Genomic DNA, 25,882 nt, shown 5'->3' with positions numbered 1-25,882 from the left:
GAGAAAACTGTCACTCACTTTTTAGAAAGTGAATACAAACAGGAAGTATCTTTCTACTCACCAGGGCTAAAATGATGCTACTGTTTGTTGAAATTATCTTTAATTAAAATGCTCAGTATGTGCATTTCACTAATCTAAGTCATTAATCAGTTGTCAAAATTGTCATTGATTAACTTTCTGTCAATCAAGTAAACAATCAAGCAACCAGTCCTTAATAAGGTCAAGCTTTTTCTTACCCTCAGAGACTCCATGTATGACTTGTGGCAATCTATATGCAAAGTGTGTCCACAGGTCTGGACGTAGACGCCCCCATCCCAACCTATTGACACAGACTGCAGACAAGAGCTCTGCAGAATTCACAAGAGAAAAATCACATCCATTAGAGTATGCAAATGCAGCTTCAGGCACTCAACCTCCAGGAGCTCTTGTTTATTCTGTGGTGCTGAGAGGAAACTGACTTATTTAGGGAGAGAATTAATAAACTGAATCAAACAAAAGCAAACAAATAAGTTTACGTCATTTCGCTTTGTTTGATGAGGTTTTTAAAAGTCGGTATCTTGTCAGTGACAACGAGTGAATGTTCAGCTTTGCATTGTAATATATTCAGGTGCCAAAGCAGTTTTCAATAAAGCCTCTTAATATGTTTGTCATATAGTGTTGTGTCTTAAAAAATATGTGCCAGCCATTATTTGCCTTATGAATGTAAATAAAAGCATTTAAGTGTTTTTCAGCAAGAGTCATCCAGCATCCCACATTGTCCTCAGGATGTAGATGTTGACACTTACTTTACCAACACGTACATAAACTAAATGCCAAGGAGCTATTATTTTACACGGACAAATCCACATTCCTAATAGCAATCTGGGTGCTTTCCGCCTTTCTTCTCTCCTCTGTGAAACTGGCTATGATTTCAGTGAGTCACGTACATCTTTGAAGAAGCGCTGCATGAGCGTGAGCCTGACATCATGAGCCACTCCACACGTGTCTGCGAGGTATATGTGCTCTTCGTCGCTCGTCGGCAGCTTCTTAGGCTCTTTGCTTTTGCAGCGGTGCCCAAGCACTGAAAGATAATCACAGCTGTCAGTGATAATGACTCTGAATTATTATAATGAGCATTTTATATACCAGTCATAACTGTATTTCAGTATTTAAATTAAATAGCCGAGCACTGTGGCTGTGAACAGACGTCACACAGTATCAAGGCTGCAAGAAAAGATTTTCTACACTCCAATTCGCCGCTAATTTTCTTAATCATCAGCAAATTTAGTTTTTGTACATAATGCCCCTTGTGTTGACATCTTCAGAGTGTATTTGTTGAGAAATGCATCCAGAAATGTTTAGAATTTTTGGCCTGCAATTGAATTCAACCAAATATTTCAGCTCTGAGCCGATAATTCACACATTCAAACAATATCAGATCACTCTTGAAAACGCTAAATGCTGATGTTTTCTACTCATTTAAGAGGATGTAACTACATGCTATAATTTACCCACTGGTGGTAGATTATGTGCGATTTTTATTTTGGGCGTTGAGGTTAAAATCTTCTGAACCGTTTTACAATGTCACGAATTCGTAATAAAACATGTCATTGATTTGGATGAGTAATCTTCCCCCGTCATCTGAAATTTTACAGCAGTAGGCTCCATGTACAAGTGAACAACATGAATGATAAATGAGCCAATTAAAACAATGCTAAAATCAGATTTCCACTGTGGTGGATCAAAGGTGCTATGAACAGCTTTTAGTCCGCTGGGTACAGAAGAGTCATGTCTGTTCGGTGAAACTGCACAGAATTAGGACAGCGAATGAATCATTTCTATGAATTTCAGCTTTTGGCGAATGGAGCGGAAGAATACTGGCAAATGCGCTACCTGAGGACGCCTGGAGGAGAACCACGAGGCCAGTGGGTCGGTCCTCGGTGGAGGGTCCGCTCTGGCCACAGATAACACAGTCATAAAGAACCTCGGACTCCATCACTTCAGATGCTCCTAGATCCATGGCTGCCTCAGTGTCAGGGGATTCTGGGGAAAAAAAGAAAAAAATGTATTCATACAAACTTCACACAAAGTCTTACACAGCGGTGTGGAGCATTATTTATACTGTAACAATGGGATACGCTGCAGCAGCTGAAGCCAATAATTACTAAAACACGAAGAAGTCACACTGAGGAAATTCCAATAAGTTTTAATTTATATCCAATATGTCAGGATTACATTTACCTGTGGGTGAGGGAAAAACATCTAACGCTCGGAGAAATACAAACACTTGGAGATAATGATGTCCGAGAGGCTTTCCTTTGGGTAGATCAGAAACTGAGGTAATAATCTATAATGAAAGCGGGCCACTGCAGGCCATGCTCCCACTCAGGCAGCAAATACCATACTCCGTTAAGCAACACATCTCCGCTCTAATTTACACTGAAATTAAACTATTTCAGACTTTGATCTTTTGTTGTGTTCAATAATTCCTGAGCCTTGCTACTGCTGGAGTGAGCTGCAACACCACCTTCCGTTAAAGGTGCTCATTATGTTCAGAGACTTTAAAGCTTTACAGGCTTATTTTCCTATTTGTGACTATTTTACATAGTATGACTGTGTGTGTGTGTGTGTGTGTGTGTGTGTGTGTGTGTGTGTCGGCTGTTATGAGTTCTTAGGTATAGGATATTTTCTGAGTTCTAGTGATAAAGAAGAATGCAGGTAGGCTGCTTATCAGACTGTAATGATCCATATATAGTGTTGTCCAAAAGTCTGACAATGCATCAAAAATCTATTGTTTGTAAAGAGTTATTTAAAAACACAAAATCTTTTGGCATGTAAATCAAGGAAGACATTTTTAAGATTCTGCACGCTTTCCAGAATTCCAATGAAGCAGCGTTTAGATGACACGACTTTTTCAAATGAATCAACTGCAGCCACTGTTCATCTGTTATAGATTTTCAAGTTTCCAGCAAAACATTGCTCACTACGTCGCACTGACAAAGTGGGGAAACACGGCATCAGAACTAAGCTATTTTAAGCTCAAGGGATCCTTCTGAAGGCCAAATCCCTGGCAGAGTAAAGGTTTCTAAGGGGGCAGACACTTTCAAACACTTTGCAGAGACTGGATCAGTTGTACACACAGTCACAATCAGTAGATCAGTCAGGACAAAAAAGTGAGAAGATAATCAGAAGATCAATATATCAAGTTTTGTTTCCCTCAGAGATCAAAAAGCAACTTCTTTGCAGATAGAGAATCGTCCAAGACTCCAATCAGCAATAATACTGTCAACTGAAGGCTGTCTGGGGGTGTTCTCAGAAGACAAGTATGTCTCTTTATCACTTCTCAGGAGGGGAAACGGGGCCAAACAGTAGATGTGGGCTTGGACATGAGAACGTGACAGTGGATGATGGAAAAAGTCCCATTTACTGATGAATCAAAGTTAAAGATTCAGAGTGTAAGTAAAGGTGTGTTCTGCTGCTCTGGAGTTGGACACCTGCACCGAGCAGACGCCTCGCTGTTCAAGGAGAAGCACCGCTGCATTGTTCAGACACGCCACAGATATTACTGCAGAGGAAAAATGAGTCCAAACAAACCTCGGAGCAAGAACTACTTTGAGACTAACCGGCGCTGACTGTCATGGACCTTCCTCCGCAGTCACTTGACCTCAATCCCACTGAGCATTCATGAGGCCACTTGAAGACTGAGAAAAGCAATTTCTGACATCAGAGGAAGCCCTTTAGAACATCATCAGATCACGCTGAGAACAACACGGATTATCAGGTTTTGTGGTTTTATGGTGGAGTCCATGCAGCTCGAGTGCTGCGGTCATTAAAGCAAAGAGGGACGCAAAAAAAAAAAAGGTTCTGATATTCGTGTTTGTCCCACCAGCTTGCTAGTTAGGTGATATCGCCATTTGGAATAAAACATTTTGAATTAAATTTAAATAACTGGTCTCTGACTGTTGAACACAAATGTCTATACATCAGTACAAACACATACGAACTCACTCTGCCTGATTGGCTAAGCACTAAAAATTAATTACTTATTTGAAATTAGTTTGAAATGTTAAGAGCTGTGTTCAATTTGAGCAGTAAACACTTTAGAAATGTCAGGATGTGTTAGAAATTGATTTATTGCTTTTTGAAAGAACATGTTCTCAGGAGAGGTCACTGTGTTCCTGGGGAAATGAAAGCGGTTTGCATTAGATGTCACTGCCACAGCCTTAGCCTCAGGCAGTCCTAGCACATAGAGCCACCAGTGTGTGTCCGTGCACACACAAACACAAACACAAGCGGTAAGACAGCAAGTACACCAACAGAAGCTTGTGAAACTGCTGTATGAATGCAATAGGATGACATTACAAGATTATTTTTGTTTTTATTGTCTTTATTAAGTAGGAGCTGTAAAGATAGACTGTAAATATGGAAGACTAACACGGAGTAAAGGTCCAACTGGCCGGGAATCTAACCGCAGCTCACCATTTGGTTTCATTTGCTCCCATGTGGTACACGTCCTAATCCCCTGGCTACTGGATTGCCCCAGGGTTGGCAATTTTTCTAACATTAGCCTGAGAATGGTGGTTTGGTTAAAACATCTAAAGACATCTAAAGTCATTACCCACAAGACCTGCTGATTCAGAAGAGTTGGTTCACATGAATTATGATCTCACTAACCCATCCTGAAATGCAGATAACTTTAGGTTTCACATATCGTCTTTAAGATTCTGCTTCTATTCATATTTAGTGGGAGCGACCAGGATTTGATGCATACTGCGTTAAAGCATGACATTTAAAATTTCAACTGAAACCTATTTTTTTTCAAGGAGACAGCATCCAGATTACTCAGAATTATCCACAGTACACGCTGCCAGCTTTTGTTGAGGATATTTCTTCAGGTAAAGGTGGTTGCAGTGGCAGCTTTTCATAGACTGGCTGCTTTTCCAGAGTTACAGGGACACAGATTGTGGAAAAACTTGCTGTGTATCACTATTTTTTGTCACTCTGACAGTGATTAAAGCATGTGAAATTCATCTTAATTGCACTGAGATGAAGGCAGAAATCTTTAAAATATCTCATCTCTGAAGCAAATCAAACTAAACCCTACACTGCAGGCAGTTTTTTTTAATAAAAGCTAACATTGCATTGACTTGATTTTGCAAACAGGCACCTCTCCATCTTATTTAATTCTTATTTCAGTGCAGGTTACGCAAATCCGGCACAAACGCTGAAGTAAAGCAACCGAAGTTACAGCTCAGCAGGAAGTGTACAGAAAGATGTCAGAACAAAGTCCTGCCAGAGTGGCCCCTCTGAACACAGCAGCCATTATTCATTTGCTAACCATGCTGTGTCAGGGTGGGCCCTGGGAGTGCAGCCTACTATTAGTGCTTTGATCCTGTGTGCCCTCACAGCCAGCAGCCACCCGCACTCCCACAGGATAACCCTCCTCTCAATTTCTCCTAAAAGGCCCCCAGAGACCGTACGCACAGACTCGGCCCACTGTCACCTTGCCCCAGTGAAAAGAAAAAAAAAAATACAGCAATGATGGGTTTATTTTAGCCAACAGCGCTTTTTTTTCAAGGGCTACGGTAGCAAAGTGTCCTTCAAACAAAAGTGTTATTATGTTTCTTGCTTTTTAAAGGTCTTCTGCATTTACAGCACTGTGCAAAAATATTAGGCACTAAAGGTAAAGGGAGGATGACTTTAAAAATAAAGCCTAGAGAGTAGTTTTTATTTAGCATTTAACTGCAAAGTACAATAAACAGAAAAACACTCAATCGAAACAATACCTGACCATATTTTGCTTTTAAAATAGCTGCAGCTCTCCTTCTACATGGGTACATCTTGACGAATATGTCGCAGCTCTTCTTGTAATTTATTCAATTTCAAATGTGACTCTCTCTTTAGATAATCTTAGGCCATATGATTTATTTCAGGACTCCTTGTCTCATGCTGCAGAATTATGTGCCCAGAATTATTTAGGACCAGTGAGACGGATAAGAATCTAAACACATTAAGTGGCTAAAAGTTTTGCATAGTGCACTCTATCACAGCGGCTGTTGTGGTTGTACACGGTGCGGTTTACAGTCTTTGATGTGAAGGCATAAATATCCAAAGCAGAGCTCCATGAAAACTGCAGCTAATCATTCTACATTTTAGTCATTAAAACCGCCCAGAAAAAAGGGTTTCTCTAAGAAGAAATATCATATTTCACTAAGATGCCTTGCAATTTATGACCTTGAATGCATGTTTCCAAGGCGACAGGATTAGAGTCAAATAAGATGTTTAGTTGCACCTTCACCTTTAGAATGTGTGCGTTAGCGGTGAGGAGACAGTAACTCAAAAGAATCAGTGGCTGACACTTTTGCCCCACTTTGCTTGGCTGTGCACCACAAAGGTTCCGGTAGACTTGCCTTGTGCTACTAAATGTGCAACACTGCTGCTGCTGCTACGGCTGCTTTTCTGCTTCTGCTGAGTGTCCTGCCGTGAACTTTTTGAAAATAGAATTTGGGCAGTGGCTGCTGCAAATGCTGTCTGAGGAATTTCAAGCTCCGAGTCCATAAATCGAATAAGTTGACAAATAAGGCGAGCTGGCATTTTCTTACCAACATCCATGGCTGTTTCCATGAAACTTTTCTGCCTGGAGGCAAACTCGGCCAGCAGTTTCTGCTGCCTCTCTCTGGCCCTCTGACGTCTGAAAGAAAGAACGACAAGTGAAATTCAGTTTGTTTATTATGCAGCTACGGGTTCAACAACCCAGTATTAACTGTAAGCTCCGAAACAAATGAATACCAACTGTGTTGATGTGACAATAATACAACCAATTATTGAAAGACGTTTTAAAAGCAACCTAATTTTAAAGTCAGATTGTATTGAGCGAATTAAATTCATTCCGTGAGAGTAGAAACACTCAGCCAGAGAAAACAGAGATTTCTTACAATGACAAGTATCGCTCTGGTAATAAGTTCCTGGCAATGACTTGCTTCATTTAAGAGCATAAATCACTGGCCTTCCACTTCACAGATGTGCATTACAGTATCCTGTTGTGCAGAGCTTGCTTCTCTCCATCACCAACATGTGCAACAAATCCTTCCATGTAACTGGCAATACTGTCACACACACAGGAGGTGTCTGATTTCAACAAGGCAGTGTTGTAGAAGTTGGAAAGGTTGATTACCAAACTAATACGGTGGGTTAAGGCCCACTCTGCAGACGCACAGGGTGAGAGCTGACTGTAAATTAAGTCCCTAATAAGAGGACATAAACAAATGCTGACAGGAGCGTCACAGCTCAATAATTTCCACTGATGGCTTCAGGGCTGCCGACAACCAGCCTGAGGAATGGGCTTCTCGGTTCGCTCTGCCACTGACCGCATTGCTGTCTGATGGTTGCCGTGGAAACGGGTCTCGTTAATGCGAATGGGAGAGGTTCTACCTTTAATTTTGTCTGTGAGGTGAAGCGAACCCCAAAAGCAGGTCATTATCAAATGGTTATAGCCCGTTCCATCATCATTAGAGTAGGGAAATGGGAGACACACCAGTGGGGGAATGTGAGGTGAAAACCCAGAACACACTGAGTGGGGAACGTTTTTTTTTTTAAAGAGCCAATGAACTCAGTCATTGTCATGACATCACAAAGTTCACAGAGTTGAAGACAACACATGTGGTAAGTGTGTCAGTTATTAAAATAAGAACAACTGGTAAACACAGTTTTGATATCACTGATGGATAAAAGTGCAGTCAATTCTGCTTTAAATGCTTAGTCAGCACTGTTTTGGCCACTTATTAGTGGTGATGCAAAATATATATATATACATTTTTACCTTTGCACCTCCAAAATATATTACACACATGGACAATTCTTTATTCGGAGAAGCGACCTACACTCAATCAACACTCTCCGTCGACCCGTTTTGTCTCTGCCCCACAGTGATTTGCCATTGTTTATAATAGTATATCCATTATAAACAACTGTGGCAGACAGAGAAAGCAATGATTTATCACTTCTTTCACATTCTGTTTGACTCAAACCTTTTCCCTGCGGTGCAAATATAAAGAAAAGGCTGATGTGTGGTTATATACATTCATTCTCCTTGCACACATGACATAGCACTGTTGGTGCAATTCCATTGTAATGCCATAATACACCTCCTGTTGAGTAGAATAACAATATCATAGATTATGTCTGAATTATAAACTGCAATACATGTAATGATACAGCTTTCTTTTCAGATAGCTGTTTGGATGTAATACCAATGCACAACAACCACAAAGAGATAATGAGCAGCATTAATATAAAGAAGTAATGAGAAAATCCATAAGTTATTTAACTGAGAAAAACTATATATATTACCTCTCTTCTTTATCCATGGCCTTCTTGTCAGTGGGACTGTTCTTCTTTGGTGGCACTGGAGGACACACTTTTCCACAAATGTCCTGGATGCTACGCTTGATTTGGCAGCTGCGTGTGGCTGCCTTAGTAAGGATGCGCTCGATGGCTGTAATGCCATCTCCATGAGCGTGACGGCTCGTGTCCATGTCCTCCAGCCAGGATGCTGACAGAGAGTTCTGCTTGGACGACATCTTCTGGTGGAGCTTGATGAGGAGGGAGAGCATGCTTTCTCGGATCTCCAGGATCTCAGTCACCAGCTGGGGTGGTGTGCCTGGTGGAACCCAGCGTGTTGAGGAGCTCTTGGGCCTGACAACCTGGGTGGCTTCAGTGTTGCTGCGGTTGATTATCTCCTGGAACTTCCTCCTGCGCTCTGCCACGAGGCTGAACACCTGAGCCTCACGTAGGTTCTATGAAAGCAGAAAATATATACATTTCTTTCAATAAAACAACACATTTAGTAAACATTTGTATGTGAAACATCTTGCAACATCATGAGAATGTACAATTGTTTCTGTATGAGTGAGTTATTCCATGTTCTATCAATTAATCTGTGTTTGTATTTGGCACAGAAAGAAAAACCTTTTACAGCACTTGATGCATATCAAAGGCTTGATACATAGCAAGTGTCAAACACACACCAAATCAAGACAGTATGCAGAGAGAAAAGAGAAACCCCATGTGACCGGTGTCGCTTCAATTTTCACCTGCACCTATGTGCTTTGGCAGGTCAGTGTTTAGGCTCAAGCATCACTTCCTAAAATTACATCCCTACAGTCTGATGGACTTAGATGGATTGGAGGGATGCGTCATTACCATACTCGGACATTGAATTTGACTTTAATGTGTATTGTTCCTGTCTATTATAAAATTTCAGCTGACACGTCACCAATATCTTTGCTGATAGCACTCAGGACAACCATATTCCTGGAGAAAATTCAAATCATCCTGGTGTAAAGCGCACAAGCAATCTGAAGGATTGCCATGACCTGACCTGACAAAAAAGGACCTGAGCTGCACCGTTAAATAAACATACATCATATAGCCCAGTCAAGGCAACATCAATCATACTGACATGCAGTTAAAAAGCGTTTACCCCAAACCTGCATTACACACGTAATTAGTTTCAGCAGTCAAGAGGGAGGGGAACTGCTGAAGCATAGCATTGTACACACGCCATAACACACCAAGGCAGACCTCCTTTTAAAAAAAATAAAATCGCAAAAAAAACACGTGCAAAGAAATTCTTTCATAATAGAGATAGAACATAGACAAGTGCAGCTGCTAGTATTTTCAAAGCCATGAGCCTGTTTTTTTGGGGGTTTTTTTAATAGAAACAGGTGCAGACAGCTACCTCTCTCCAATTCCCTGCAAGACGCCTGGAGTTCTGTGGAACGAGTACAGCAAAATAAACAATAGTAACTATCATGTGAAAGACGAACAAGAGGGTACCAAAGCAACATTGCCTGATGATAAATAAACTACTGCGTGCCAGAGAAGAGCTCAAAGAAGGCCTGTAAAGTCTGACAAGTTAGCTGCCTGTAGCCATATTTGCAGAATATTCTGTTTTGTTTTTTTTTATAAGTACACCAACAGTTAACTTCTTGAAGCACTTTATTTTGATGATGGTGACTTTCTAAAAAATCAAGTGGATTCCCAACACGTCAAAAAAATTCAATATCACTGGAGACGGTGGTTTGCACAACTCTGCACTACTAAAATTAGTTTGCAGAACTGCTGAACTTGGGAGCCTTGACCATCCGTCAGAAATATTAATTAAACCACAATGCAGTCTTCAGACCTCAGTTTGCTTGACAGTATACTAAATATACATCAACACCAGCTGTATTAAATAAATAAAACTGGTTTCAAGGCCAGTTTATGAAAGTAAAATTGCTGACATAGATCAGTCTCTGTCAACCGATCACTGTATGCAGTCAGGAAGCTAATTCTTGAAACATGGTGTCATCTGTAGTGACAGCGTAAACGTCATCCCTTCTCTTTGTTCCTCAGTCAAAGTGTCACTTGGCAGCTTTGTGATTCCATCTTACTCTTTTATGATCTCTGAGGTTTACTGGTGGTGGAGATAAGATGCTTAGTGAATACAGCCTCCAATATGCAATTTTATTCATTTATTATATAAACACAATTTTAAAGCAGTAGCATTTTTGTAAATGTGCTTCATTTCTTGCTTAGGATACCATTCTCATGCCTAAATATGAAGCCAGCAGCCAGTTAGCTTTGCACAAAGACTAGAAACAAGATTCTACCAGACAAAAATACAAACAAAATACAAACAAATCTGGAATCAACAGGCCTGGGCTGCTCTACACTGACATATAGTGTTCATGGCTAATCTTAAGGCTAATACAACTGAGCAGATGTAGAGCAATATTGGCATCCTACTGGAGTGTGTTTTTGTCCACCTGACGAATTCAAGTCCAATAATCATTGGCCTTTTAGCTCGAGCTGCCTGTTAGAAACATCTGGGTCTATTGAGACCATGAAGACATTCAGCTTTTATCCACCGCTTTAATTCACTGCCACTGTGAACAGGTAGGAACTATGCAGTCAATATCAAATTACCACTCAGTTTTATTACAGTGAAATTGCTGTAATTAATAGTACCATAATCAAGCTAAGGCTTCAGCAGAGCTGCCTTTTACCTGGCCATAAGAGGAAGCTTCAGTGCTGGTGCTGGGAGGGGCCTCTCTCTTCACTTCAGGAGCTGTCTCAGGAACCCGAACTCTTACAAAGTTGATGACATGGTGCAGATTGGAGAGGAGATTGGTGCCTGGGAACCAGCTGTCATGACAGTGCTCCTCAATGCAAGGCTCCTGGAAGCACAAGATTCAGTGAGACTGCTGGATAGCAGAAGTCGACACAGTGGTGAAAGTGGTTATAACTCAACCCTCCTCATATCTCACCTCATCCTCTTTGTTGTCTTGAACCTGATTGTCCAAGCCCAGCTCAATCAGGTACAGCACCATGCACAGCACATGCTCAGACATGTTCTGGTGATCCATCCATATCTAGAACAAACACAAATACAAACTCAAGGCTTTGTGTAGTGCCATTTTACAGACAGCAAAATGATTGTATTGGTGAATTATAAGTTATATTATCATCTGCATGTAGCATATTTTATCCCCTGTTTCATTAATGACACCAAATGTGGTGGTGTTACGCTTAAACAACTGCTCATCTGTCAGTAAATTTGTCTTTTTTAAATATATTTTGCCACACATACACCCTAAGGTCTCTTCATTTTCTGCACTTAGTCAGTCCTGTGCTGCACCAGGATCTTGTAACATGTCAGCACCAATTAATAACCAAGTCAAATTACTTGTGCACTAATTAAATATGCCAAACATTTAGCTCAAGGTGTAAATTGAGATGCAAGGACGGTGCTGTATGAGACTGCATGAATAGTGGTTGAAAGGCTCACCTTGTAAAGCAGAGTGAATATCACAATGTGCAGTGTCTTGCAGTGCAACAGCCTGATTAGACCTTTGTAACACGGGTGCAGAGGAGTCCTCTCCTTGTACGGTGGCCATGGGTTGCCAGTGTGAATGCCAAATTGTTTCAAACTAGGTAATGTCATCATCCACAAGAAGAAGAAGAAGAAAAAAAAAAAACAAATCAGAGAAACAATCAGCAACACAAAGAACGTTGCAATTACCATACCCGTACAGCAGGTGCTAGTTTACATGTAACATAGGCTTCAATTTCTAAAGACAGCAAGATGATGAGAGAAACACACGCTTGGTGGAGTGACACCTAACAATGTTCAGAGTAAATCACTGTACAAAAGATTTCAGTCTACGCAACAGAACAGCCAATGGGCAGGACTCTATTAGTGATGATGGGATCATTATTACACGAACCAGGGCCAGCCTGACAGGCAATCCATCATATTCAAACAGAGGGAATGAGCAACATGAGGCTGGTATCAGACTCTGAAGGTGGCACTGGCAGCTTCAATATGTTTGAAGGAGAAATATGCCTCAGTTTCATCTGTATTACAAACACCAAATGCTTGCCTGGAGAAGCTCCCATTGTGATTCATCCATACATCCATAAATTACACAAGAGGTCTAAAATCCCATTACAGAAAGGCTATCTTTCCAACTGCCATTTCAAACACAGAAGCACTCAGTAAGGGATCCTTTCAGTATAATTAGCATCTTCACACATTCTAGCAACCTGAAAGAAAATTAACCCCGAGGTATCTTTTTCACCACCACGTATATGTTTGTCTTGGGAGACGTCTGTAGCACAATCAAACAAGAAAGATTTGCTCAATTCTATTACAATTTAGCCTGAATTATTGATTTTCCTTGACAGCTATCTAATTGGAACCAATCTCCAGCACCGGGAGAGGCCGGTAGATCTGACCCTTCTTATCATGGCCCTTCATGAGCAGATGAGAGAGGTGACCCTAGGAAAACTAAACAGGGCATGATTTTTGTCACTGTTGACCGAACACAAATATGCCAACACAAGTACAGTCGAGCTAAAACAATACGTCGTCGTACATAACAGAAATGCACACAGAAGGATGAAGAAAGCACCTAAATAATATGAACAAAACATTTATTTTGGGAGGGAATTAAGGCAACGGTGTTGACTTACAATGCTGAGTATCTGTCCATTGCTGACTGGACATCACGTCGATAGACGGTTCTGAGAACGACCATGATGGGGTCAAACTCCTTCTCCCACACCTCAGCTAGTTGAGAAAAAGAAGAGAAATGCTTTGCAACCTTTGGTACAAAGTGACATTGATTCACTTTTTTCCTGTGGTGATCTTCTCTATGTGAGTGGTGTAAGGCTGCCCCCAAGTGGTGTCTAGAGGACTGATGACATAGCAGATCTACTGCTCAGGCCTTCCAGCCTCAGACTGATCATTTCTTGTCGGTACTAACCACAAAAAAGAATATAAAGCGAATGCTCTGAAAAACAATATACTAGATTTAATACAGATAAATATAAAAGTGAGCATTTATTCTCTCGGTGCAATGTGTCGGACATTCATTGGACAAGAAGGCAGTGAGCATCAATTTGTTTCTATTATGATACTACATCAGTAAAAGAACCCTAACGAGTAATGGAGCAGGACAACTTAAGAGTAGAGATTCTAGTCGGTTGAAAAATGCATAAGCTGCGATGTAAACGCCCTTCTCAGTAGAGAAAAATACAAACTTTATATATACTTGTAATCGCTAATAATTGGTCGGCACAAAAGTACTGCTGCAGGGTTTATGAATTATTTGTTATAATTCAGGCTATGACATAGCAAATAAAACATGACATATGTTGCCATAAGGCTGTTACAAAATAGAGTCCTGTGATATGTGTTATAAAAATGCCAAACTTGCAGTCTTATTAAAATCTATTCTCAGTGTTCACCCAATTTAAAATGCCACTAAATATTGCAGTTTTTGCTACAGCTAACACTACTGACGGCCAGTTAAAGGCTGCAGACAGATAAATCCCCACGCTGCCCTCAATTTAAAAATCACTCTGTGCAGATGCTACAACCAACCAGAGAGTATTCAGCACAAAAGACAAGAATCCTATGGCTTCTTGAAAGTATTTTAAATCCATAAAATCACCTGGAAAAACAAGCCTGGGACTCACAACTCCAGCTCTTTGCAGCCGCAGCTATTAATTGTACACCTGTGCCGCTGTGCCAGTCTTAATTCCAAAATCAATACCTGGCCAGCACAAAGCATTTGAAGCACACAAGACTAATAGGCTTTAGATATATTTTAAAATGCCTGAATAAGTGACCTGTCTGATATGTGGACTGGGATGCTCTTCAGTGCTGACAGCTCACTGACCACTCATACAAAATATAAGAAAATGCAGCATCAGTTTCAGATCCATAACTTTTACCCTGAGTTCTGTAGTTATTTTTTCAACACCTGACAGCCATTGCATTGTGTTTGGTTTCTATGTTTTAACTTAGCCACATCTTTGATTTCCTAAACAAATTTGCAGAAACTGATTAACAGAGGTTGATCAGTTTCTTGTTACAAAGATCGGTCCACCATCCTACCTTTTGGGGTGTACATTCCCTGCTGCATGGAACCTCCAGGCTCGAACACCGGTGCTTTGAAGTCAGCCACAGCAGAGAGCATGTCCTCGAAACTAGTGCTGCCCGGTACGATGCCACTCTTTGGGTTAGGATTCTCAGGAATCTAAGAAAACACTCTTAAGGAAAGTATGGTTGCGGATAACTACATATAATTGGCTTTTAATGTATTTTTCAGTAATGAAGGATACAAGATCTAAGAGTGCACTGTGCGTACGATCATTCATGCACAGCTGAGAGACCATCTCAGCACGAAGGATCTCATCATCCGTCATCCCTGTCGATGAAAGTGAGAAGGCAAACAGACAAAGATTTAATTTTTATTTGGACAAAATAACAGCGGTGTGTTACTCCACCACACTCTAGTCCTACAATATATACCAGTTAAAATTCATAGTTTGTGTTTAGCAAAATTATGATCAAATTCAGTGAGCTATATTTTCTAAAATATAAAAAGCAGACTTTTGCTTGTGCCGCTGACACTTTAAAGTTTTTGTGGTATTACAGAAGAATGGGTCAATGTCACTGTGCAACATTTGAAAGTAACTAAAGCTTCTTGCATCAGGTTTTCTCTTCTTTCTTTGTAGATTATTTGTGTACTTTTGTGGGAGGTAGTGTCTGTCAGAGATCTGTTGTGGCAGGAACTTTTGGAAAAGGTTGAGAAAGCCTTGGTTTATCTCTATGATGAACAAAACTATTTAAATCAAGTCTTCTTTTCAGCCAAGAGCAGCACCTCATAAGAGTGCTGTATCTGATAAAGTAAGTTCTTTATGTATTGTACCGAAGTAAAACTCTCAAACATCCTGGGATGTAAGATAAGCAAATAATCATTTAGAAAGTTAAAGAACTTTATAGCAAAGTAGGTTTTACTCTGGTGTGCAGCTTCTGTTGTATCACTTACCCAAATGAATACGCAGGCTTGTGAGTATAACCAAAAAGGTCAGCGCTCCCTCTAGCATCGGTCTCTCCTGCTCAGAGTCTAACACGGCGTTCTGATGCTGAGATGCCATGGTCAACAGGTCAACTACTTTAAACCTGTGTCAGAGAAGACAGTGTATGAGATGTGTGAAATATTAATTACCTGTTAATGATAATTAAAAATGCTTCATGCAGCATGATGATATTAGAACCAGAGGTTACCTCTCAAAAACACTTGAGATAAAGTAGTCAGGGTCTAGTCTTGATGCGCAGACCTGCAGAGAAAGCAGAATTAAAAAAAAAAATTGGGACAAAAAAAAGTGAAAATAATGATATATATCAGTGGGACTGGAAGTGAGCACAGTCTGTGACCCAGCAATCCTAACCTGGAGCAGATAGATGTCTGGATCAATCATGGAGTTGCAAAAATGCGACTGCACATACGTCATAGCCTGTCCCTTAATCTGCAGACCATTCCTGACCCACATGTTGCTGTGGATCTCTGACAGGCATGCCTACAGCCGCAAAGAGCAAAGTTTTAATTAGCCCATGGGCACATACTTGCAGAAGATATGCAGGTAAATACAAATGGTACGTATGTGTGTGTATGGCCACTTCGAGTTATACCTGGATTTGAAGTGGATGCACCATGATCTTCATCAGCATCTCCTGGTCAGGCAGTAGGCTGTCCAGATCCAGGCCTTGGCATTTAACAGCCTGGGAATTTTCAACCAAGCAATTAACTCTCATATTAGCACACAAGAATAGATTGCAGATTAAGATATAAGAGCTTCTGACATACCTTGCTGAGGAACATGGCATAGTAGCGGTGGAGTGGCAAGTGAAATGTCACTTGATTTGGAGCAGGCTGTGAGAGATTGACAACAAGTTATGAGAAAACAGGGGAGGAGAGAGTTTCCTTGTGAATACAGCAGTTTGTCATTTAAATGTACCTCATCAATGAAGCCAATGGCATCAAACCAGATCTGCAGGGTCTCCAAACAGTAGCGGACCACAGTTTTAGTGTACTCCTGTGTCTCCTGTTCACAGACAGTTTCACATGTTAAAAATGCATATAGGATTACGCAGTAGGTGCTTCGGTGCTTGAGATACATATTGCGTTAATCCTTTACATAATCAGGAATGCACACAGGAGCAATGAGTGAGAATAGTCTGAGTGAAAAGACTGGACTTACTTTGACTTTGCAGTGCGTTAAGAGACCCCACATTGGTTGTGCGCAGGCCTCAAGCTCTGCTGCAAATGCTGCATAGTATGTCTGAGACTCAAATTCCACATGTTCATTCAACTCCCGCTTATTCAGGTTCATACCTATCGCAGCAGGAAATGGTTTCAAAAGTTAGACAGTCATCCCATAATGCATGAATTGTTAATGCTCATATAAGCACACTATTAAAAAAATGTAAAAAAAATAAATAAATTCATTCCTTAATATATTTTTTGTTCATGCACATATTAAAATATCTGCACATATATGCATTGCATAAATCTATGGGCTAGAAAGCTCTATTAAATATGCCAGTTTATAGCAAGAGAAGTTCAGTGCACATTGATACAATGTAATAGTGACACTGTGCTCAAAGCGGCAGCAAGAGGATACTCAAGCCCACTGTACGGGGTGAGCGTTATTTTTAGGATGGTGGTGGAGTATGCATGGCAAGTGAGCAGCTCAACTCGCTTTTTCTATGAAGCATTATTTTTTAGTGAAGGACAGACGAGGTTCATCTCTGTCTGACTAAGCATATTGCAGGTACATCAAGTTGAACTAGAACTCTGCATGAGCACGTGCAATCGTTTAAATCAAGAGCTGAGTTTGAAGTCATGTTGTTTGAATCAGCAGTCAAGAGGTTTGATAATGGTGAAACCACTAAACCCACAAGAAATGGGATACGACTGACCTAGTTTGATAAATAACAGTTTGAGGAGATATGGTTTTCCCACATGGAAAATGTTATGGGAGCAACACCTCTTTCATGAAGATCTGTCTCAGCTATTATCACTTATTCACTGGACTAACAGGTAGATGTTCAGTAGGTCACTTAGCTCAACAGTTTTTCTGTAACTCTGCTAGAAAAATGCTCCATTTATGGAGGGAATACTTTCCACAAATGATACTTGGCCAACAAATTGCACTCAACTGTTTGAAATGTCCTTGAGCAAGCACAATGAATCTGCACTGCATCAGTGTTTAAATCGGTGTGTAAACGAGTAAACAAGACATATCGTGCAGCACTATCAGTACTAAGCCTTACCTTGGAAAAATGACACAAAGCTCATCCACAGCATCAGCAATGAGTGGTCCTCCAGGAATTTTTTCGCTACACTTTGGTGTGAGAGGATGTTAATAAAATCACTAACTAGGGGCCAGTAGGTGTTGTTCTTCAACAGTGCTTCACTGCAGTTCACCACAACATGGCGGCTGTTCTCTTCATCTAAAGGAGAAACCGAGAATCAGGGATCACATCCACATTCGCTAAAAGATATCTGACCTCAAATTATAATAAATACCGTAAAAGAAAGACAAATATGTGTAAAAAGACATGAACTAATGCACTTGAACGTTACACAACTCCACACCTGGCTGCTGTTGCACAATTAACAATGATGTGTGCAGTATTAAAAAAGGACTAAAGAAAAATTAAATTCACAGCAATATGCCAGAGAGATTCAACATCTGTGCATGCCTTTCTGGCGCTGAGACTGGAAAGGGGAAATTTTTCTGCTTGTAACATTAATGATCAGTCACTAACATAAAAACAATAACTTCCTGGTTTAATGGATCCTTTGAATATTTATATATATAATTTTACATTTTATGCTGAGACATTAAAATTTCAACTTTGAATTTGAATTTCTGGTTCACAGATCAGTCAGTAAGATGAACAATGTGAAAAACCTGATCAATAACCCTTATGTTTTCTGATGTTGTGAGGTCTGCTGGCCCACACTCCGACCCCTTGGTTTGATTTTTACAAACTCTAACAATACCAAGTGTAATGAGCTGTGAAATCAGAAGAGTGAGAAATTTAACACATTTGGCCAACTTACCCTGAAGTTCACTTTTAATAAGGCAACTCTCCATCATGTAGAGGAGGACTGTGACCATGATGTCCAGCAGCTGGCACTCCTCTGTCACATGTCGAGCCAGTTCCTCATTGCTGAACAGCTGCACACTAATATGTACAATGCGGTTGGACATCGTATCCGACTCGTGGCTTTTCATCAGTGTTTTCATGATGAAGGCGTAATGTTGAACAAATGTTTTCGTAAATGTGATCTGGCAGATTGGAAGAGAGCAGGCCAAAACACAATTAGAGCTGACTGTTGTTGTGCTGAATTTACCGTAATATATACTGTACTGCAAGTATTGTTTCAGTAAACTATACAGGAGTCTATACTGTTACATGCAAACAAATTATACTACAACAAATAACCAGAAATGCATTTAAAAGCAGTCGTAGAGAAAGTACCTTGTAATCTTGATCTGGCAACATGTTTAATAGGAAGGTGACCATCTTCTGAGGAAATTCGTATTTTATTGTCCAAAACAGCAGCTCCTCCAGAAAGCATTTATGTTTCAATGATTCAATAATACACGGGTCTGAGGGAAGAAAACATACATAAGAAACAGGCAGTTTGGTTCACTTTGCATATTGCTGTTTTCCTTTTTCTTTAGGTGTACCTTTGGTACTGCTACTCAGCTTCACCCTCTTCCTCTGACCAACAGACTGTCCTCCATCTTGATCCTCCTGTGAGAAAAAACAACAACAAATGTTTTACAAAAACTACAGATCAGTTAATTTCAATTCAACAGTTTACTGTCCAGGTAAGTGTTGGGTATTTATCACTATATTTTAATAGACAACATCGGACAAAATTATTAAAGGATTGATAAAGTCTACTGAATCAAAAATGATAACCAGGCAATCTTTTGGAATTCAAATTGAAAATAGTTATTTAATGTGTTATGATGGCGAATACCTCTTTACTGGACTCGTCTATAATTCCTGGTCCAATGGTTCCTAAGAAAACAAAGTAAATTTAGTGACTAGTAGCTATTAGCAGCACTGAACACCTATGAAAAAACACAAACACACACACAAAAGCCAAGAAGAAAAAAATGACAATTTGTAGTTACACAAGTTCAAATAAGAGGTGGCACAGTTTCTCTTTCAAAATTAGTCATGACAAGAGAAGTCTCTCTAGCAGTGAGTACTCAAGCCTCAGCCGGTTTAGCAATATATTTTATTTGTTTATCTTATTTAAATGACATCATATATGAAGATTATGTGGCACAATACAGCACCTCATGCCTATTGTGTCAAAAAAGAAGTCGTGGCAAGTTTATGACAATTTTATTTTGAATAGCAAATGTGTGCACCGCAGTGTCAATTATTTGACTGCCTTTCAATGTATTTAACCTTATGCATAGAAACAGTATGCTACACTCCCTGTTTCCTTGTTGTAAAAAGGAAATTTTATTGATAACTTATTGTTTCTGCCACATGCAGTGCCAGAGATCATGCAAATCAAAAACACCCTTTTCTACAGCTTGTAGATGGATAAAGAAAACATGCTTATCATGTCTTACCCAGCAGAACCATCGCACCTCCTTCAGCACCGACTGTAGCATCAGCAGTGGCACCTTGAGCTTTCTCCTCCACAGACACCAGCCCTGAATTCTTCAACGCTGACAAATACTTCTCATAGTTCTTTTTAGCATAGACGTTCTCTTCTTGGCCTGCAAGATTGAAGCAAAAGAAATTGCAACGACTATTATGGCTGTCATAATACTAACTTAAAATGAAAAAAATAACAACATAGGGCAATTTTATTTTATTTTTTTTATTACTGGCAATGGTGCACAAATATAATGAAGCAGCGCATTTCTCTTGTGAGTTGCCGCTGTATGGAAATAGTACCTCAATGTATGAAAAGTACTGCTGTGGTATGTATATCAACCTAAATTGTTCAAACATAAACTCTACTGTGGATACTTACCCATGCTCAGCTCCTTGAAGGTTTGCTGATTGGTCAAGATCTTTGTCAGTACAGTCCTCATGGCTCCTCCCATCTTCGTGAGCTCCTCCAGGAAGGTGATCTGAGGCTCCAGCTGTTGTAGAACTTTCTGTAGATCTCTCTCAGTTGAGGTGTCTGGTGAAGCAAGATAAGAGATATAAGCCATGAGTGCAAACAGTTGTATAACGCTGGTATCTGGTTTCCACAGCAGATTTTGTTTTGCGTCATATATTTAATAGGAGGACCATATCATGTGTGAAAGGTGGCAGACAATGCAAACTAAAGCACATGGTGTCAAGCTTTTAATATGAGGTTTCTGAAAGACATGAGCACATTTAAAATCATATTTTATAGTTACAGATTTGATTTAAGCTGGTCAGTGGATACAAGTATCCATTTCACAGACTATCCTCACCTGGTTCAACATATCCATCTCTCAGGTACTGTATGATACACAGGATAAAGCGAGGAAGAACCATCTCTGACATCAAGAGAAGGTCTCGAGGTATTGAGGGGACATTTTCCCCAGTTCTCAACCGATGCCGTCGGCAAAAGCTGTCAGAAAGAAAAGTTGATGTCACTCACAATTATCAAAATAGTCACATCTCCCTCTGTCTCCTTCAGGAGTCATTTTTTGCAGCTTAAATCGTGGTAACAGTGAAATATTTAGTTCAATTTGGGTATGGACTCTGTAACAGTCCTCCCAACCTTGAACAATGGGCTTAGGTGTAGCTCTATTTCTAATATGCATTTGCCTTCATAGATGTACCTTACATCAAGATATATAGTTTAATATTGTATGGGGTCTAGGGTACTGATGGTACAGATCAGGTGAGCATTCCAGGATAGAAATCTGGGAGTTGTTTTTGTTATCTCTGGGCATGCACATGGTGTGATGCATAGCAACACCATTACTACATCCCCTTGCTCATATTGCTCAAGACTGCACTTGACTGAGATGAATGAGTCGGCAGGACAGTCACTCCAAATATCGTGGAGGAAAACATTTCTTTGACATCCACAATTACTGAATTATTTTATATTACTCTACACATTTAACAAGAAGAAGAAAATAGGCAGAATTATTAGTGATCTTCAGTCCACTTGTAGGTTTACTATGAGTACGAACAATGTAAGATGGCCTCAAGAGCAATTAAAAACTATCATGTAACGCTTTTTTTTGTTTGTTTGTTTGTTTGTTTTACCCTACCCAATGTGCATCACAGCCCCACCAGGGAACTATAATTACCTGATTGCCCCCTCACAATCGGGCACTGTATGTGATGTTTAAAGCAAAATCTCATACATTCTCTGTTTGGCCTGTCTTGTGTCCCGATAATTGTGGCCTTGAACAGTTGTTTTGAGCAGGCATAATAATGAAGTGGGGCTTACAAAACAATCTTATTACAGTTTTTAGTTTTCTTAGAGAGCTCACATGTAGACCTTCCTCACACAGTATGACTTTTTATTACATTTAGCTTATGTGATTATAAATGTCTGTATACATATTAAACATAAGTAAATGCTTTGTTTTAATGGCCTGAATAGTCATATAACTTTATTATAATTTTCTGACAATACAGGCACCAAGACTAAGCAGGGTTCTGTCATATTCCTACTAGCTAATAGTCATAAATCACAGTAATTTGTTCATAAAGACCAATACATGTATATATCAAACCTGTTAGAACACAATGTGTTTAAGATATAAGATACTCAGCCTTGTCTGTGCCATATTTTATTATTGAACAATAAAATTTTATTTAAGCTGTGATTGTGGATTAGGTTTAATGAGAGGGAAACAATATAAACAAGAATATATTTAAGATGTTGAGTCTGCTACAGGACAGACGGAATGAAATTAACATTATAGTATTCACTATAATTAAGGGTTTGACAGTATAAATTAAAACATATTTATACAACAATAATCAACCTCCCAGACCATATAACATATAATGACTAAGCAGCCACTAGAAGGACATCCAGACACCTGTTTCAGCTTCAATTATTGTTATGGTTAGCCAGGCTAGGTAGCCCAGTGCACAGCTACCTAGTCGTAGCTTTCCTGTTAATGACAGAAGCATCGTACTAGTCCAAAATGTTGCTGACTGACATTAATTCGTGAGCACACCTCAGACACAATTATAAAGAAACTGACACGGACTACGCCGATTAGAAAATGTTACGAGCTAAGTTAGCCCACTTCCCACCGAGACCTGTCAAAAGATACAGGCTAACCTGTTAGTTAGCATAGCTTAGCTAGCAGCTAGCTCGGACTTACCCACTCTCTCGCATGACATTACTGTCTCCACAGTCACAGGCCCCACCAGCCTGGCTCCGGAACATATTGAAATCATGGCCCGTGTGGTCTCCGTTATTGAAGCACTCAGCACACAGTGACATGCACGGAGAGATGCCACAGGTCCGGCATCGATATGCCACAAAATTTGCCGTCCAAACCAAGCCGCACAGAGTCGCGTTGTCATAGGACCGGACCGTCTTGCAGAACTCCTCGAAACCTTCGCCTCCTGCAATCAGACATTTACACCAGTCAAGGGATTCTGTGTCCGCCGCTGGTTTTTCGGGATTTAGCACAACGTCGAGCAGCTCCTGGAGTTGTCGCACCCCAGAGCTATTGTCAGTCCGGTTTAAGTCTGCCTTTAAGTGGGCGGCAGTGGCTCTCTTGTCCCGGCGCAGCAGCGACGCCGCCATCATGCACTCTGGCTTGTTGTCCACAAATTTATTTTTGTTGTCTTGTTTCCATGTTCTCGTGATTTCTCGCGATACGGCTCGTTACGTCGTCGTTGGCTGGAGAATTTCCCAAAGTAATTTACACGCTATGTGCGAGGGCTACAAATAAATCCAGTTAAAGTATTTGATCTCATTTGATCTTTAAGCCTACTGTAGGTATTTGATCTTGCGGAGCCGAAGGCGTCTTATTTGTTTAACCTGCTCCTTCCACCCAGTCGTCTAAGGACTGTTTTGTTAGACTGTTTCCAGGCAACTAATAGCTTGGTTTAGGAGCGTCCCACCTTCTTTTGACTGTTTCTCTGGGTTAACTTAGTGCACACAGAAAACACGGTGTTGTGAGGAGCATGGACTTAACTCAGCATTTATAATATAAAGAAATAAGGCTATCAGATAAATAAATGAAAGCAACAAATATATTTCAGAATAAGTAAATTCATCGTTTTTTAAGACTTTTTTTCAAAGGAATACTTAAATTTATTTCAGCGAACATTTATTTCATAATGCCACTTTTTTTTCTTTTTTTTTTTTTTTACAGAGGACTTTCCTAATACAACATCTACTCAGTTCAGGGGACATTTATTTACTATGGAATGCCGTTTTACTTGATATGAAATAAATAATTAAATAAACACACACACACACACACACACACACACACACACACACATATGTATGTATGTATATATACAGTATATATATACTTTATAATATTGCCATAAAATACATTCTGAAATTCCTGAAATAACAATAATAATATAATTGCTTTTCTTTCATACTGCCACAAATTTTATTTTATTTCACAGCCATATTTACATTTATTTATTTGTTTATTCATGTATTTATGTATGTATTTGTTTATTTAATAAAACAGAGTTCCATGCCATACCATGTGAGGAGATGTGATTAAAACATAACATGACACATCAAACACTGTGATTTCTCACTTTTCTACCAAAGAAAACAACTAAGGAGCTCCACAGGGACATCTGTGTCTATGAGTTAAAATGTCAAAAATGAAATAAACTTTTAAACCACAACATGTAAAAGAAAGTACTATTCAGGTAGCACAGACCTATAAAACTATAAATATTTGCACAGTATTTTGGGTGGAAACTATGAGAAGTATTTTCAGTGGAATAAACCTTAAAACCTATAAACTGTTCACTTTAGTCTGGAAGGTTGCAACAGTCAAGGGTCCAAGAAGTGCAGTCCTACTACTGTGGTCCAGAAACACCCTTTCCGTACTCCTTTCAGAAATGCACTCTATTCGTTAATCTGACGAGGTCGGCTGCATGTCTGAATACTCACAATAGTCACTTATCCATAAAAGTCGACCCGCCAATCTTACTAGGTCTGACCTAATAATATTTCCGTATCACTTTAAACCTGGCACAAGTGTGAACTGAGCTGTTATATTAATGGATTATGGACTTTGAGTTGTGTAAAGTGATTAAAGGAAGGATTTTTCCACATTTCAGCAAGTTTTTCTTTTAAAACATCACATAGACCCTTAACGCACAGTTTGTGCATCAAATTCACAACACACCTTTTTCACGCACTTTGCTCTACAACTTTAAATCTATGAAGCAAAATATTAAATGTCCTCCGTAATAAAACCTCACTGCAATAAAAACAGACGCTAACAGTTTAAAGAATATTGATACTCACCAATAATGAATGTAATCCAACTTTTTCCCTGTAAAGATGTTAAGAGGAGCTGAGGTGTGTTTCTTCCAGCTGTTTGGAATTATTGCCTCCAAGTTGGTTTAATACCTGCAGCATCAGACAGCAGTAGGATCCACTTGTATGCACATCTTCACATTGAACAACAGCACTAGTAACTTAAATACATTCTTATGATTATAAACCAACATGGAGAAAGAGCTGATCAGGATCTAACAGCAGGTCACATTGTGGACTTTTGTTCACCTCAGACAGGTGAGCTGAACAGTGACAGTTTATCAGCTAGAGTCTAATAATTTGCTACATCCTCAGGTTGAGTCCTGAACTCTCAGTTTCACTGTTTAAGAAATCACAGATAAAGTGGGCAATTAGTCATTTGGGCACTTTTATCAGCTGCTATCAGTTTAGTTTTAGTCTGTTATTGCATTATTATGTTTTTATCTACTCCAAAATTATCGGGCTCCCTGTGAGAGCCCTCTCCACCTTTTGTGAGCAATAGACTTTAAGGAAGGCCAGCAAGATCCTTCAGGACCCATCACACCCACTGTTCCCTGCATGTGAGCGGCTCCCCTCTGGACGTTGCCTTCACTGCCCAGGCTGCCGGACTCAAAGAAGGAGGGCAACCTTTGTTCCCAGAGCTGTCCTCCATCTAAACGCACAACCATCTTTGATCGACTCCCTGCCAATGCCCATGTAATATTTATAATGTAATAATATGTAAATAATGTAATATTTATGTTGTTGTTGTTGTTTCATTGTCTGTTTTTGTTTTCCATGTCTTTATATTAAATACTCAGTGAGCTTTTGAATTGCCCCTAGGAAATAAATAAAGTTATTTGAACTGAATTAAATTGAATTTAATGGTGAGGACCGCTGGGATCTTTCTGCATAGAGTTTGCATGGTGATTCTAAATTGTCCATAGGCGTGAATGTGAGTGTGCTTGGTTGTCTGTCTCTAAGTGTAGCCCTGTGATAGACTGGTGACCTGTCCAGGGTGTCCCCTGCCTTCACCCTGAGTCAGCTGG

At 39.8% G+C, this 25,882-nt stretch overlaps 1 protein-coding gene across 2 annotated transcripts in view; it reads right to left on the bottom strand.

Moving 5' to 3' along the window:
• ubr3 (ubiquitin protein ligase E3 component n-recognin 3) overlaps positions 1-23,138 on the bottom strand; it is a 46,334-nt gene extending 23,196 nt beyond the window's left edge. The window contains exons 1-28 of one of the 2 annotated variants that reach the window (XM_008278693.1): positions 22,705-23,138; positions 20,836-20,975; positions 20,403-20,555; positions 19,993-20,142; positions 19,383-19,423; positions 19,084-19,150; positions 18,872-19,002; positions 18,450-18,678; positions 17,654-17,833; positions 16,579-16,712; positions 16,336-16,422; positions 16,185-16,250; positions 16,010-16,099; positions 15,769-15,897; positions 15,605-15,657; positions 15,366-15,499; positions 14,656-14,741; positions 14,429-14,570; positions 13,000-13,096; positions 11,813-11,954; positions 11,292-11,396; positions 11,031-11,201; positions 9,719-9,751; positions 8,329-8,774; positions 6,582-6,670; positions 1,873-2,022; positions 927-1,060; positions 237-347 (exon numbers count right to left, since the gene is read on the bottom strand). In XM_008278693.1, coding sequence (XP_008276915.1) covers positions 237-347; positions 927-1,060; positions 1,873-2,022; positions 6,582-6,670; positions 8,329-8,774; positions 9,719-9,751; positions 11,031-11,201; positions 11,292-11,396; positions 11,813-11,954; positions 13,000-13,096; positions 14,429-14,570; positions 14,656-14,741; positions 15,366-15,499; positions 15,605-15,657; positions 15,769-15,897; positions 16,010-16,099; positions 16,185-16,250; positions 16,336-16,422; positions 16,579-16,712; positions 17,654-17,833; positions 18,450-18,678; positions 18,872-19,002; positions 19,084-19,150; positions 19,383-19,423; positions 19,993-20,142; positions 20,403-20,555; positions 20,836-20,975; positions 22,705-23,138 — 3,924 coding nt within the window. The remainder of the gene's footprint in view (positions 1-236; positions 348-926; positions 1,061-1,872; positions 2,023-6,581; positions 6,671-8,328; positions 8,775-9,718; positions 9,752-11,030; positions 11,202-11,291; positions 11,397-11,812; positions 11,955-12,999; positions 13,097-14,428; positions 14,571-14,655; positions 14,742-15,365; positions 15,500-15,604; positions 15,658-15,768; positions 15,898-16,009; positions 16,100-16,184; positions 16,251-16,335; positions 16,423-16,578; positions 16,713-17,653; positions 17,834-18,449; positions 18,679-18,871; positions 19,003-19,083; positions 19,151-19,382; positions 19,424-19,992; positions 20,143-20,402; positions 20,556-20,835; positions 20,976-22,704) is intronic. The other variant, XM_008278694.1, reaches the window with a different exon arrangement.
• Positions 23,139-25,882: the final 2,744 nt, after the last annotated feature.

The sequence above is a fragment of the Stegastes partitus genome, unplaced genomic scaffold, assembly GCF_000690725.1.
Source record: "Stegastes partitus isolate 25-593 unplaced genomic scaffold, Stegastes_partitus-1.0.2 Scaffold130, whole genome shotgun sequence".
Lineage (NCBI taxonomy): Eukaryota > Metazoa > Chordata > Actinopteri > Pomacentridae > Stegastes > Stegastes partitus.
The sequence above is the reverse complement of the archived record's forward strand: the minus strand, read 5'-3'. Positions and strand labels throughout refer to the sequence as shown.